Raw genomic sequence first — 15,098 nt, 5'->3', positions numbered from 1 at the left:
GCAGATGTGTACACCTCCTAAGTTGCAGCGCTGTAACCCCCTCACCAGCGCTGCAACTTTGTGGTGTAGATAAGGCCAAAGAGTCTATTTGATTATAGCTATCCCACAGTGCAATTTCTCTGTAAGGGACTACTCTGTCTGTACTGTTACAAATTGATGATGATACTGATTGGAAGCGTGGCCTTGTTTGACACACTTCTAAAAAGAGAGGAGTAAGGCCTGGTCGATGCTTGAAGATTAGATTGACTATGGCCTTGGCTACACTGGCGCTTTACAGCGCTGCAACTTTCTCGCTCAGGGGTGTGAAAAAACAGCGCTGTAAGCTAATCCCCTTGGCGAGATGGAGTACCTGCAGCGCTGGGAGAGCTCTCTCCCAGCGCTGGCGCTGTGACCACACTCGCACTTCAAAGCGCTGCCTTGGGAGCGCTCCCGTGGCAGTGCTTTGGAGTTTCGAGCTTAGCCAAGCCCTAGGTTATGCAGGGCTGTGAAGGAGAAAAACACCTTCTCTTCACGTGGGAAGCATCCCCACACTATGGCGCTACAGTGGCACAGTGCTGTAGCTGTGCCACTGCAGTGGCTGTATTGTAGACATGCCCTTTGTTTCTAACCTGAGTTTGGGATACTGACTTCTGTACATAAATCAGAGATTAGAGCCAAATCCTCTCCACCAAGAGTGAGGTGGTGAGCTACCGCTTGACCCAGCAGCTACAGGAACTAGCAGGTCCTCTCAAGTATCAGTAAGGTTTTTTGTTGGAATGGATGCCTGCAGCAAGATGCAGGCATGGAAAGGAGGAAAGAAAAGATGTTTGATTCAATCAGTGTCATGTGGAGACCATAAAGCAAAAAAATCAATGGGATGAATAATAGAGAGGATTGTTTTGCATTGTTTCCTATGACAGTCTCACATCATACAAGTAAGACTTACAAGACATTGAAATGTTCAAAAATATCCTTTGGAGTCAACATAGCATCGAGTCAGGACATTGCATCATGATGGGATGGCATACAAGGCCAAATTCGGACCTGGTGCATGCAAATACAACTCAACTTTACACCACGTCTGAACCTTATCCAATCAATTTGGCCCATGGTCAGAACAAAGTTTTAAAGGCAGCAACTCTAGGCCTCTACCAAAGTGATGAATGTTTTACTCCTTTGGGGAAAAGGTTCATATTGCCAACATACCACCCCCTCAGGCTCTCACACTGGCTGGTGCTTGATTAAATAGATCAAGGAGTAACAGCATTGAACAGGGCCACAGCTTTTAATCACAAGTCACACAGCCTTCAAGGGCTGAATACGATACCTACCATTTCCCTCCACTACCTTTCCAGCATGACTACTGCAATTCAAACACACAGACACAAATAAGGCTTGGGAGTGGCTGAATCATGGGCAAACCACATCTCTGAACTGTACAATCAGACAAGCCACAGATAAGCCTCACCACCCTTCCAGAAAGTCTGCAGGGGAGACACAAAACATTGCCACTGCTGTTAATAATTTACTAAAGTACAAACAGGCAATTCCCACAGAGATTCCGCCCTTCCCATGCACACTGAAGAGGGACCTCTCAGCAGGCCAGAATCTTCTGCAGGACCTGCAGAGAAGGCACCAGCGGCAGAAGGCACATACGCTACATCCTCAGCAGCTTCAGGTAATAGTGGAACCATCCACAACGACTTCGTTTCAAGGCTGACTGCATTCAGAGGAAAGATGGCAGCTTTGGGGTATCCAGTCAGACTGAGTTTCTTCCCTTGGGCTTGGAGGAGACCTATTTTTGAGGCTATCGATGCTGTCGCTACTTTAGAGGGCGAGGGGACTTTCCCAGAGGGTCTGCGTGAAGCCTTCTCGGGGTGAACTATCCAGACAGGACCTTTGTCACTACATGTCTAACTGCAGAGTTATAAAGGACCCTGTTAAAATGATCTGCTGTGATTCCAAAACCAAAGCATTACCCAAATACTTTGGCTGCTGGAGCAGAAGTAACAAACAGCAACTGGAGTGTGTTTCTGAGATTCTAGCGGGCCTCGCTTTGTGAGGGTGAAATTAACTTCACACTGTCTAATCCCTTTCCTTTCATGCAGTATTAAGGGCAGAAATGCAAGGGAAGGGGGTTAGTACAGGTATAAGTAGACTGAAATAAGTCAGCGAGGTGTTGTCTCCCTCTCCTCCACCCTCTGTATTAGGTCAGGATAGCAGTTGCTCTGATGGAAGGAGGAATAATCCAGCCATCCTTTCATTTCTCACTGAGATGTAAAAAGCAGGGAAGCATTAAAGCTTCTTGCAAAGAGATGTCAGATGTTATTTTAATGGTGTAACAGTATGGCTGTGAGCAAGGCAACGGGCAAGATGGCATTGAATGAGTAAGTGTGTAGAGCCTAGTGAGACTCCAGATTAAATTATGTCAATAAAATAAAATAAAGATATTTTAGCTGCAGTTTAACACCATGCATTACTGCTAAAGGAATGTTAAGGTTTGGGTCAAAAATGGGAGGAAAAGCTAAAACTAACATTCTGTACATAACTACACCTGCAGGAGGAGAAATGTTTGCATGGAGGTATCTTGGCTGTTCTAATTCCTTATCTTTTTGTATTAAACGACAAGAGGGTTTAATCCCTCATTTGATAAATGTGCCTGAAGAACAGATTGCTTTTGCTATAAGGGTACAAGAGCATACTTCCATGTCTGGTGTACTCCCATGACTGAAGAGTCTAACTTTTTATTCTAAAAGAGCCACATCCTCAACTGCTGTAAACCTGAGTATCTCACTGACTTCAGTGGTGCTGTCCTGATTTACCCCTGCTGGGGATCTGGTTTAAAACATCTTCTGCTCCGACAGACTTGCTATGGTCACTGATTTTTATTATATTCCTTTTACATCCAGACCATACAATCCTTATACTGAAGATTCTGACAAAGTCATGACTGTAGCTGCACCAGCAGACACTGCTAAAATATTGGTAAAATAAAACCCCACTGCTGGAATAATTAATCCCTGAACAGAATTTTAAGGGCAGAATCTTCTCTCTTCTCTGGCACAGACCACTAGACAGTTCTTCGGTGTTCTATATTCTGTTCATGTTCACGGGATTGGTTTATCTAAAGAGTGACTACACCTTTTTAAAGAACAATGCTAGTAAGTGTGTAAAGGGTATGTGCGTGCATATATCTGCTGAGGAAGTAGAGAAGGCAGACAAGCATCAGACACTCATCTGGCTTCCTCACTCTAATTCCAGCAGGGGCGGACCAGCATGTCGTCCTCAACACAAGCGGCTTCTCCAGTTCTGGAAAACTTGAAGAGTTGCATTCTGACAGATGATTGGGCTCTTGCAGGACTACTGGTGATTGGGTCATTCTGCACAGTCTTCATTGCCCTCCTCTTGTTTGCTGCCATCTTTGGCTGCTGCTCAGCTCCAAAGCGTAAAGCAAGTTGCATATAAACAGCCAGGACAAGAATGGGGCATTTCAAGAATACTACAACCAGGCAAGAATTGTCTCATCCACCAACTGTTTTATCAGGTCAAAGGGAAGCTTCATCTTTTATCCTTCTTGTATGGTTAATTCTTCACACGCAGACTTGAGGCACTCACAATCTGACAGCCCATATATAAGATTGCAAGGCCCTCATGCTGCTGTGTACTCAACTACCTTGACACACAATGCAATCTCAGTTCAGGACCATGTGACCGGACAAACCTTACAGTCAAGATATTTGCTTGTCTGAACTTTTCCCTGACAAGGAAAATTACTGGGTTACTGACATTTTGAAGCTGGAAGACACCCTCGAGTAACCCCACCAAGGTAGCAGCACTTCTTTTTTGCCCCATATTTAGATGGGGAAGGAAATAGCCCCCAGATCAGAAGCTCATCTCGACCCTTCAATGTGAAAAACTTTTTCATTAAAAGAAGCTGATGCAACATTCTTTTGCTCTGGTTACATAACAACCTAAAATAACGTGCATGCAAGACAATCCAAGTGTCTCTCTCTCCTCCTTTCGTTGTAATTTAGGACCCCACAAGGTCAGGGTTTTTGTTGTTTTGGTTTCTGGAGGTTTGTTTGGTTTTTATGAAAGTGGGGAGAAAAACCTATTAGTTTAAAATAAAAAAAATGGATAACACAAAAACGTGACGTTTCTTTGAACAGTCTCTTAATAAAGGTTTCCAGGTAGTAGCAAGTTACAGCAGGCAGCAAACAAACCCAAGGAAGGGCCCTGCAGTGACACCTGCAGTAAAGATCACAGTAAGATTCTACCCTGGGATGAGACGTGGCACGTAAAATTTCAGGGGATAGTGGGGATTGGTGAAGTTTGGGAAGGGAAGGTTTTGAGGAGGTTGGGGAAAAAAAAAGTGAGATTTATAATTGGAAGCTACTTTCAGCCTTAAATATAGAGTGGTCAGCATCCGCCTCCCCCCTTAACAACAGTGCAGCAAGAAAAGGGTGGTTTTACTTTTAAATGCCCCCATGGAACAGAAGAAACACTATTTCCTTCTCCAATAGTCTCAGCTAAAGAAAATCTATTTTTTCCAGGTAAAGTATTATTACATGGGTCTGTCACATACAAAGTTCCAGAGCACATACCCATTGCTTTACTACTGCAGTGGAACAGCACCAGGGAGAGTCCTCACTATAAACAACAGCCAGGCTCCCGTCACTCGAGGGTGGGAGATGTAAGTTAAGATGAAGGAGCAATTACATGAACCTTAACTAACCCAAGTTCTGGTACTAACACGTACCCTAGAAAGTCCTGCTATAACTACTGATGGCTTGTGCAAAATTAGTTTGGCAGTCTCAGTTCAGTTCCGAGTGCACAAGTGTCCATTGCAAACCAGCTGCGACGAAACCCTTGCTAGTAATCTCAGCAGAGAGATCACGGAGTAATCAGAGACGGAAGCGAAGATCTCTTCACCCCATAGCTATTAAAAAGGACTTCTCATTTCAACTGGCAACAGAGGCAGCCAGCTGGCTACTCTAGGTATGACCTAAAAGCATGCAACAGCAGCTGAAGACTGACTTAGCTGCATAAACTGACCAAAATATTAGAGCATGCTGCCTCACAACAGACACCTAGTGGAACCACCTTAACTGCAACCAGTCAAGCATTGTTTCAAGGGCATACCAATTATTCTGACATTTAGGCCAGACCTCAGGGCAACTGGTAAAAATCCTTCAGAATAACCTGTTCAACAGGTCTTGTTCTCTGTCAAAACATGACTGAAGGCAATGCCCTCACCAGGACTCCAGCAATGAGAAAATAAATATTCCCGTTTCCACACTGAATCCTGACAAAACCACCCTGGAAGCAGAGCCACATGATGAAAATGGATCCAAGGCTTATGTATAAGGGAGGATAGTCATTTCCCAGTTTGTAAACATACACTGCTCTCTTATTGGGAAAATTAAGGTCTTGCTGTCTCAAACTAGTGGCACATAGTAATTTGTTACAATTACAGCCTTCTCAGATTCATAGTACACTATTTGTAATGTGTATAGTGGTTACAAGTCTGCATTTAGGTTCCTCGACTTGGGCGTGTGCGTGCTATGGGCTTGATCTTGAAAGGTGCTGAGCACCCTAAACTCCTGTTAAGGACAACAGGAATTAGGGACACTTAGCATCTTGCAGCATGGAGTTCTTTTGATTCAGAGGGAAACATTAAAGCTAACTGCTTCTACACCAAGATGCTGGGCTTTAGATCATGCCTTTCTTTACAGGAGAGATGATGTGGCAAAGTCAAAAATAGACAACTGGAGCGTCCAGTGTGAGTCAGAAAATAGGAAAAGTTGCGCAAAGAAATACTGCCCATTCCCTTTGATTTCTTTAGCAGAAAAATGCTGATGCTGCATGACAATTCCATGTGGTAGCATGGGAGGATGTCATGGTCATACAGTAGCCCCTTCCCATAACCAGATAATCAATATATAATGCTAGGTGCCAATTTCACACTCTGAGGTCTTGGTGGCAATGGGCACCCCATTGACAGGAGCTGGAGAAAGATGAGATGCTCAGAACAGAGAAGAGATTATACCGCATGTGGTTACATAAGCCACTGAACCAGCCAGTCTCAGAGGCAGTGACACTCAGATACAGGGTAGGTGGCCTAAATCATCAGTAGAAATAGCCAGCACCTTATGTAATCTAACACAAGGGCCCCTGGTTTCTGCAATGCAGAACCTGGTGCAGAATTCTGCAGCAAACTAGGAATTCTGGGGTAGCTTCATGTACACTTACAAGTAGAGTGTTTTAAATATGTAAATGCAACTTTTGGCTATTTATTTTAATATTAAGGTCAGTTTATTTTATGCTTCTCTCTGATTTTCAACATGCTGCAGATTTCTGCACTGGCAGCAAACAACTGCCTTGCAGAAGCTGTCATATGGGAAGTTGGAGGTTTTAACAGGAGACAGTTGTGTATTTTGGTGCCTGGAAAGCAGGTGGGCAGATGATGGGGTTTGTGCACATAACATAAGAAGGGCCATTGGTTTGACCCAATGTGGCCAATCTAGCCCAGTACTTTGTCTTCCAGGAGTAACAACGAATTAAAATGAAAACAGGCAGTTCACACCTCTTAGAACTACTATTTCTGACAGTCTTCCCAAGTCTATAGACAGCACTGCATCTGTTACATTCAGTTCACAATTTCCACCAAAACTTTGAGGTCTAGAAATTTAAGTTTTTCCACAGCATCATAGTTACAGAATACACTGGCAATAATGGTGCCAAAGAGGGGAAGAGTAGATTAATTCTTCCACCCCTCCTGCTATCAATCCATACAAGAGAGACACTTACCCCAGCTCTTCACAGAAATTCACTATAGCATCAAACGCCGTCAGCACAGCTTTATCGGACTCTTTCAAGGTGCCTCTTTTCTCCTGGGAATAATAAAAGACAATACTTGAAGCCACCTTCGATGTAACTATGGTCGGATGCAGCACCTCTGCTGATAGCCAAACCTGACCATCTTTCCAGAACAGAGCTGCAAACAGATCTATGCTCCACTTCTCCACCCCATGATAGTACCGCAGCCAAGAGTAACCACCACCTCCTCTGTCATGCCTCCAGACCCTCTGACAACGCTGCAGCCAGATCCAGCCATCTCTTCCCCAGCATTTCTGCCTCTTCCACTCTAAGCTGTGGCACTGCTGCAGCCAGATCCAAGCCCAATGCCTCTAACCCCAGTTCTAGTAGCAGTAATGTGGCCAGAACTGGGGAAACTGCCTTGGGACAGTCTGAGATAACTGCAAACAAGGGGCTGATTAGAAGAGTGGTTCTCAAACAGGGGTACGTGTAACCTTAGGGCTATGCAGAGATCTTCCAGTGGGTAGATCAGCTCCTCTAGATATTGGCCTAGTTTTACAACAGGCTATATAAAAGCAATAGCGAAGTCAGTACAAACTAAAATTTCATGCATACAATGACTTGTTTAAACTGCTCTATATACTAGACACTGAAATGCAAGTACAGTATTTATATTCCAGTTGATTTATTTTATAATTGTATGGTAAAAATGAGAAAGTGAGCAATTTTTCAGTGCTGTGATATTTGTATTTTTAGGTCTGATTTTGGAAGCAAGTAGTTTTTAAGTGAAGTGGAACTTGGGGGTATGCAAGACAAATCAGACTCCTGAAAGAGGTACAATAGTCTGGAAAGGTTGAGAGCCATTGAACTAGACCATGAGGGGGTGTATCTGGCCTTCTCTATCTCTTGCAGCGGCGATTGGAGCACTGACACTCCCCTGCTCTAGGAAAACCAACTCAGCCCAGGCTACAAACAAGAGTTAGTCCTCCAGAGGCCCGGAAAGGCCAGGAGGAGACCCTGTCCAATCAGAAGCCAGCAGGCCAGTTAAGAAGGCTTGTCCGCTTCTGCTCCAGGGGAGTTCTGGGGGAAACTTGGACAGAGAAGGAGCTCTTCAGTGCAAGCCCCAAACCAGGCTAGGGCCTTGGCTTCAAGCACTACAATCAAGCACTTGCCTGTTTAAAGGCACAGACAGCCCAATTCTGAGTTTAACTATGTAAAGATGGGTGCTGAGCTTGCAGCACAGACTGCCCTGCTCCAAACAGGCTGCCATAATTTGTGAACTGAGGCAGGGAGCACCTATAGTGCCATAAATTGTGCAGAAGGTGGTACTAGCCAGGCCTGTGACATAGACAAAGAGCAAACCTAGTGTTAGTAATGCTGTAGGAAGCTCTTCTGCAGATCCTACCTGGAGTTTAGAAAGCTCCTTCTTGATCAGGAAGGAGACTTGATCCCGGTCATTCCTAGAGTAATAGAGACGGCAACAGGATGGCTTCCCATCTCTCCCAGCCCTTCCAGACTCCTGGTAATATCCAGCCATCGACTTCGCAATATTCCAGTGGGCAACAAATCTGCACGGGATAAGAGAATGGTAAGCATCAAGTTGAAGTCTTTTCTCTCATCATCGCAAACACAGAGATGTTCTCTATTGAGGCCAACAAAGTAGAAACAGAGCAGCGTAAGTGAGAGCAAGGACCTGGGAGGGAATGGAGCAAGGGATTCTTAACTGGGCATTCTTAAAACAGTGAAGAGGCACCAAGGGAAGCTACAACAAAAGCCTAGTGTGTGTGTGAACAATAAGTCAGTGGAACACACCCAAAGCGAATGGAGGAGAATAGGCATGGTGTATATACTATAAATGCATAAAGATTTGTAGCTGTGAAGGGGGGAGAAAACAGTATTGATCTCCAGGAGTTTGCGTTCTTTTACTGTAAAGTTGTGCATGTTATTAATATGCATTATTTACGTTAAGAATTTGCAACATGTTTTATAATAGTATTATTCATAGAGTCTAAGGCCAGAAGGGACCACTGGGATCTAGTTTGACCTCCTGTATACACAGGCGATACAACTTTCCCCATTTAAACTTCAGTTAGACACTTCTTTGCCTACAAGCTATGCATATGGAATTCTGGCTCACAAACTTCCCCTGTACAGTAAGGGCTCCCTTACAATCATAATATGCCACCATGGATCATTACTAAACAATCATTAAAGTTGCACACAAAAACTGCAATCAAAATACAATTGCATGGCTGAATTAAACCTATAATTGCTAGACCAGGGGTCGGCAACCTTTCAGAAGTGGTGTGCTGAATCTTCATTTATTCACTCTAATTTAAGTATTATTGGCATGCAAAACCATTTTAACATTTTTAGAATGGTCTCTTTCCATAAGTCTATAATATATAACTAAACTATTGTTGTATGTAAAGTAAATAAGGCTTTTAAAAATGTTTAAGAAGCTTCATTTAAAATTAAATTTAAAATGCAGAGCCTGCCAGACCAGTGGCCAGGACTTGGGCAGTGTGAGTGCCCTGAAAATCAGCTCACTTGCCGCCTTCGGCAGCCGTGCCATAGGTTGCCTACCCCTGTGTTAGAACATTCGTGACAGCTGTGTTCTCTACCCTCTGGGTCCCAGAGCAGTTAATGCTCCAGTGATGTGCTGCCAATATTTTATACAAAGGGTTCCCTCAAAAGTGACCTCATTAGTGTATGCTAAACCCCACATTCCAGAAGTTTGTGTGCTGCAGAGGTATGGAGTGAGAGACTGCAGGAATCTAGTCACTGGTTATCCTCATCCTTATAACCAGCCAGGAGGCAGCAAAGCAGAACATTTCCTCCTTGCCTGTATGTTTATGAGCACCTCAAACACACCATCTCCAGCCACAGTGAATAAGCAGCAAACAGGGACGGGCTGACAACAGTAGACTAACACTCCCTTCATTTCCCTCAGTGGCCTCCTCCAGCACTTCCCAGGCATGATCTTATACCTGATGATGTGTGTACACTTCCCGTCCCAAGAACTTTGTTACTGCAGGGTTAAGGTTGATGGATAGTACCACATACCCTTCTGGAATATCAGACGTGTCTATCCTTAAACCACTGAAAGCCAGGAAATAGTCCGTTCTGCCCAACACACTTAACTCTGCACCAGCAGCTGGCAAGAGCCACTGGGATTCTACTGTAAGTATGTTTTGGCCGGGTTGCCCTTACAAACAACACAGAATGGCTAAATGTGCTGTTTTATGTATTTTCTCATTCATCTGTATGCTCTCCCTCTGCCCTCCACTGCGTTAGGGACTGACGTATTGACTGGTACAGGGATTCCTTGCAGCAGGTTGCTACAGTTCATAATATTGTACAAGGAGACTCCTCATTTCTGTGCTGAATTATGTGGGTTGTACAAGTAGAGGAGCACAATAGTCAATTCTGCCTTTGTAGCAATCTAGTAGCAACCATGACTGTGCTTAGGAAGATGGCATGTTGGTGAGCTAACCCATTCATCTCAATGGGGTCCTTCCCCATCTCCAAAAGTCTACCCCAGCCTCTGTTGTGAAACAGTAATTTTCAAAAAAATCTCTCTAAACACAGAATCATAGGGCTTGTCTACATCAGAAAGTTGCAGCGCTGGTGAGGGAGTTACAGCGCTGCAACTTTGAAGGTGTACACATCTGCAGGGCACCACCAGCGCTGCAACTCCCTGTTTGCAGCGCTGGCCGTACTCCCGTTTTGTCTCGGGTGTAGAGGATCCAGCGCTGGTGATCCAGCGCTGGTAATCCAATGTAGACACTTACCAGCGCTTTTCTTGACCTCCGTGGAAGGAGGAAGCCTCTGGTAATCAAGCGGGTCTCCTTTCCCGGTTTGCTCTCTCGTTCCCGGAGCCCAGAGCAAGCAGGTCTCCTTCCCTGCGGTTTGCTGGGTGGCTCCGGGAACGAGAGAGCAAACCGCGGCGAAGCGGGTCTCCTTTCCCGGTTTGCTCTCTCGTTCCCGGAGCCCAGAGCAAGCAGGTCTCCTTCCCTGCGGTTTGCTGGGTGGCTCCGGGAACGAGAGAGCAAACCGCGGCGAAGCGGGTCTCCTTTCCCGGTTTGCTCTCTCGTTCCCGGAGCCCCGAGCAAGCAGGTCTCCTTCCCTGCGGTTTGCTGGGTGGCTCCGGGAACGCGAGAGCAAACCGCGGCGAAGCGGGTCTCCTTTCCCGGTTTGCTCTCTCGTTCCCAGAGCCCAGAGCAAGCAGGTCTCCTTCCCTGCGGTTTGCTGGGTGGCTCCGGGAACGAGAGAGCAAACCGCGGCGAAGCGGGTCTCCTTTCCCGGTTTGCTCTCGCGTTCCCGGAGCCCAGAGCAAGCAGGTCTCCTTCCCTGCGGTTTGCTGGGTGGCTCCGGGAACGAGAGAGCAAACCGCGGCGAAGCGGGTCTCCTTTCCCGGTTTGCTCTCGCGTTCCCAGAGCCCAGAGCAAGCAGGTCTCCTTCCCTGCGGTTTGCTGGGTGGCTCCGGGAACGAGAGAGCAAACCGCGGCGAAGCGGGTCTCCTTTCCCGGTTTGCTCTCGCGTTCCCGGAACCCCCCTTGAAGCCGCCCAACAGCGCTGCAGTGTGGCCACATCTAACACCACTTGCAGCGCTGGTTGCTGTAAGTGTGGCCACTCTGCAGCGCTGGCCCTATACAGCTGTACTAATACAGCTGTAACAACCAGCGCTGCAAAACTTTAGATGTAGACATGGCCATAGAAATGCAGGTCTGGAAGAGACTTCAAGAAGTCATCTAGTCCAGCCTCCTGAGTTTTAGAGCAATTTGAATATTTAAATCAGCTCCTCATGGGGGAGGGGAGACCTGTATCTGAGGAACTCTTTGACCAAATTATCCCAATTTGCACTAACTCCACCCTGGGCCATGATGTGGCACAGCAATTGGGGGGCGGGGGGGAGGGGGCGGGAATGTAGGTTGATAGTGTCACCATAATTACATCACAATCTCCATTTTAACAGGGGTGACAAGGGTACACAAAGTCTGTTTTTAAGGGATGGTTTTAAATGTTTACCGCTGATTTTTCTACAGCAGTTTAACAAACACGCTGTTATGGGAGGAATCCCATTTGAGGTTTGCTATGACTGTTTTTAAAAGTACCAAATGACTTAACTTTTTCTAGCATCTGACATTTCCTTCAGACCTCTTTCATAGAAACTACAGCCCTCTGAGAAATAATATGGATAGCTGTAAACTTTTGGGGTCTCTAGACTGGATAAATTATTGTAGAAAGATGAAATTTGTTTACTGTGTTTGTTTTCCATGACAAACACATATTACTGGTTTGATACTGTCATCTGTCTATGTCAACATCAAACCAGTTCTTAGAATAGAATTCTATTGTGGGAGCTTATGCTGCTGTCCAGCAGCCTCTTTGATCATGCTGCCATTGCGTGAAGCCATCATTACTTGTTTTTCTTTAATCACACTGAGGGCACGGCTACACTTGCAGATGTAGAGCACTTTGAGTTAAACCAGCCTTCGGAGAGCACAGTAGGGAAAGCGCTGCAGTCTGTCTACACTGACAGCTGCAAGCGCACTGGTGTGGTCACATTAGCAGCTCTTGCAACGGCCACAGAGAGCAGTGCATTGTGGTAGCTATCCCAGCATGCAAGTGGCCGCAATGTGTTTTTAAATTGGGGGGAAGGGTGGAGTGTGACAGGGAGTGTGTTGTGTGTATGCGGGGGGAGAGCGAGTGAGTTTTTGGGAGGCTGAGAGCATGTCAGCATGCTGTCTTGTAAGTTCAGACAGCAGCAGACCCCCTCTTACCCTGCCCCAGCATTCCACAGTAATGGTTGCTTTGTCTTGGAGCAGCTAAGCATGCCAGCTGGTAGAAACAGAGCTTTCAAAGGGCATATCTGCATTCCTGTAGTGATTCCAAAACAATGACAAGAGTGGTCTCTTGACTTAAGGGGATTATGGGATGTTTCTGGAGGCTGATCAGAGCGCAGTAATGCAACACCTTGTTCACACCAACACCCAGGCGTTTCAGCCAAGGCACACCAAGTGTTAATCTTCTCACCGAGGTGGATTACCAGGAGTACTCTAGCCCTGGAATCAGAGCACTCCATGTGCCTTGCCAGTGTGGACAGGTAGTGAGCTAGGGTGCCCGGGGCTGCTTTAATGTGCTCTAACTCGCAGGTGTAGCCAAGCCCTCAGGTCTTGAACTGTCCAGGACTTGAGCGAGCAGCATGATCAGGTTGCTGTATTGTTGATGCTGACTAGAGACTTTAACCTTCCATTTATTAAATTAATGCTATTATGCATGAGGATTTTAGAGCACTCAGAAAAATCAGCAAATCTGATCCTTACTATAGGGATGCTATTCCCCACAATAATGCCCAGGCATAACTGCAAGAGAAGGCATTCTTCTGAATTTTCTGGTGACCTGCAAACAGGCATGTTTGCATGTGCCCCCCTATTTAAAAAAACAAACAAACAAACAACCACCCAAAACCAAATGCAATGACGCATAAAGAAGACCTGAAAGGATTTTTCTTTTTGTTTGTCCTTTACCTTAGAAATATCAGAAATATCAAGTCTTGTCTTCCCAGTTTTTGCTAGAGGACTAAAATAATTTGAGCTCTCTTGGCCCTTAGCTGAAGGGGCAGGTGTGTTGAATCTTTCACAAAGACAAATTTTCTTCAAAGTGTCTGTCAGCAGTTTGAGTTAATCAGGAATTAAGCATAGTTTTAAACAGCAGCTAAGAATGCCTTTTCCTCTCCACTGCTCAAATTTGTCTATTTGATGCCAGTCGCCAACCCTCCAGGGAAACCTCTGAGAAAACAAGGAAGTCAAAACCGAATCTTGCAAAAGCAACTGTCAAGCCCCTTTAAACCTCGGAAAGCAGCAAAGGAGACTTTGTCTAAATGACTTTGTCTGTAGCAGGTCCCCTCAAGTCAGACCCTCTAATGATCTGTGTTTAACAAGTAGAAGCCCAACCTTTCTGCTCTCTGCAGCTTCTAAACAGAAACACCTCTCACATGTTTATGAAGTTTGAATATGAATTCCTCTCATGCCCCCTGGTGGAGATTTGGTTTCTTCACAGGGAGGGCTAGAGAAGTGTATCAAGTTCTCTTGAGACTGCAGTTAGTATACGGGGGAGGGACCCTAAGGAGGACATTTTCCCCTCTCTGCCCAGGCTCCTACATACCTGACATTGGCTTTGTCAACTCCCATTCCAAAACTGATAGTAGCAACAATAACAGGGACCTTGTCCTCCATCCACTCATTCTGAATCGAAGTTCTGTCTGCTGCCTTCAGCCCTGGGGAGGGAAAAGGAGAGAAAGCAGTGAAATCGGAGAGAAAGAGGAGATATCCTTTCACCCCTCAGTTTCCCAGCAATCTCTCCCCACTCTCCTATGTATAAAAATGTGCTGGTCAAAGCCAAGTATATTACCCTCCACTTCAAACTGGCTCATCATCAAACAAAAGGACTCAATTCCCACCCAACCCCAAGAGCAAAATTCAGTTCCTTCTCAGGCAAAAGCCTGAATAGATAGGACCAGCAGAGGGCACTGAGTTCCAGAGCCAAAGGAGCACCTTTCCACCCCATCCCACCCCACTCAGATCAAGGGCCTGTCAACTCAGTCTCCTGTCCAAATCTCAGCAGCCACAGGAACACATGTACAGAGTTGCTCCCTACGGTAGCCCTGACCCAGACTATTAGACAATGTAAAATTCTGCAGCCCTGACTGAGGGGCTGTACAATGTAGACATAATCTCCAGTACCTGCATGATAGGCCTTGGCTTTCACTCCTCTGTAGCTCAGCTCAATAGCCAATTGGTCACAGACCTCTCTCATCCTGCAGTACACAATGCCACAGCCAGAGTATACCTACACAGAGCCAGAGAAGAGAAAATTCAGAACGCTATCCGGAGGAAGACAGAAAAAGCTCACAGCCATTATTGCTGAGGGGACAGGGCTACAAAAGCTTGAGACTCTTCTCCCTGTGCTGGCTCCCCTGCAGCTGCAAAATATCCTTTGAGTATTCCCAATGGGGAAGTAAACCAAGCAGGAAGCATGTCTATCCTAAGTACTGCCATGGCCCATCATTATAGTATCTGGGCTCCTCACAATCTGTAATGGAGGCAGGGCAGTGCTATTATCCCCATTCTGCACAGGGAGAACTGAGGCAGAGGGAGGCTAAATGACTTGCCCAGGGTCACACTGGGAGAAATGAACCCAGTTCTTCTAAATCCTAGGCTAGTGCCATATCCACTGGGCAAAGCACTTTCTCTCACTTTTTGCCACAGACACACAGCAAAACCAAACCTATGTGT

At 45.8% G+C, this 15,098-nt stretch overlaps 1 protein-coding gene across 13 annotated transcripts in view; it reads right to left on the bottom strand.

Annotated features, from left to right (window-relative positions):
- Window positions 1-15,098, bottom strand: part of RECQL5 (RecQ like helicase 5) — a 59,101-nt gene that overhangs the window by 36,745 nt on the left and 7,258 nt on the right. For 11 of the 13 annotated variants that reach the window (XR_007768971.1, XR_007768972.1, XM_050920597.1 and 8 more), the window contains 4 exons: window positions 14,547-14,652; window positions 13,969-14,080; window positions 8,204-8,366; window positions 6,790-6,872 (listed from right to left, as the gene is read on the bottom strand). Coding sequence is in view for 11 of the 13 variants with exons in the window: in XM_050920597.1 (XP_050776554.1) it covers window positions 6,790-6,872; window positions 8,204-8,366; window positions 13,969-14,080; window positions 14,547-14,652 (464 nt within the window). In the remaining 2 variants the exon portion in view is untranslated. Of the gene's footprint in view, window positions 1-1,310; window positions 1,464-6,789; window positions 6,873-8,203; window positions 8,367-13,968; window positions 14,081-14,546; window positions 14,653-15,098 lie in introns of all 13 variants that reach the window. The other 2 variants (XM_050920605.1, XM_050920606.1) reach the window with 1 other exon arrangement.

Source organism: Gopherus flavomarginatus, chromosome 12 (genome assembly GCF_025201925.1).
Source record: "Gopherus flavomarginatus isolate rGopFla2 chromosome 12, rGopFla2.mat.asm, whole genome shotgun sequence".
Classification (NCBI taxonomy): Eukaryota; Metazoa; Chordata; order Testudines; family Testudinidae; genus Gopherus; species Gopherus flavomarginatus.
The sequence above is the reverse complement of the archived record's forward strand: the minus strand, read 5'-3'. Positions and strand labels throughout refer to the sequence as shown.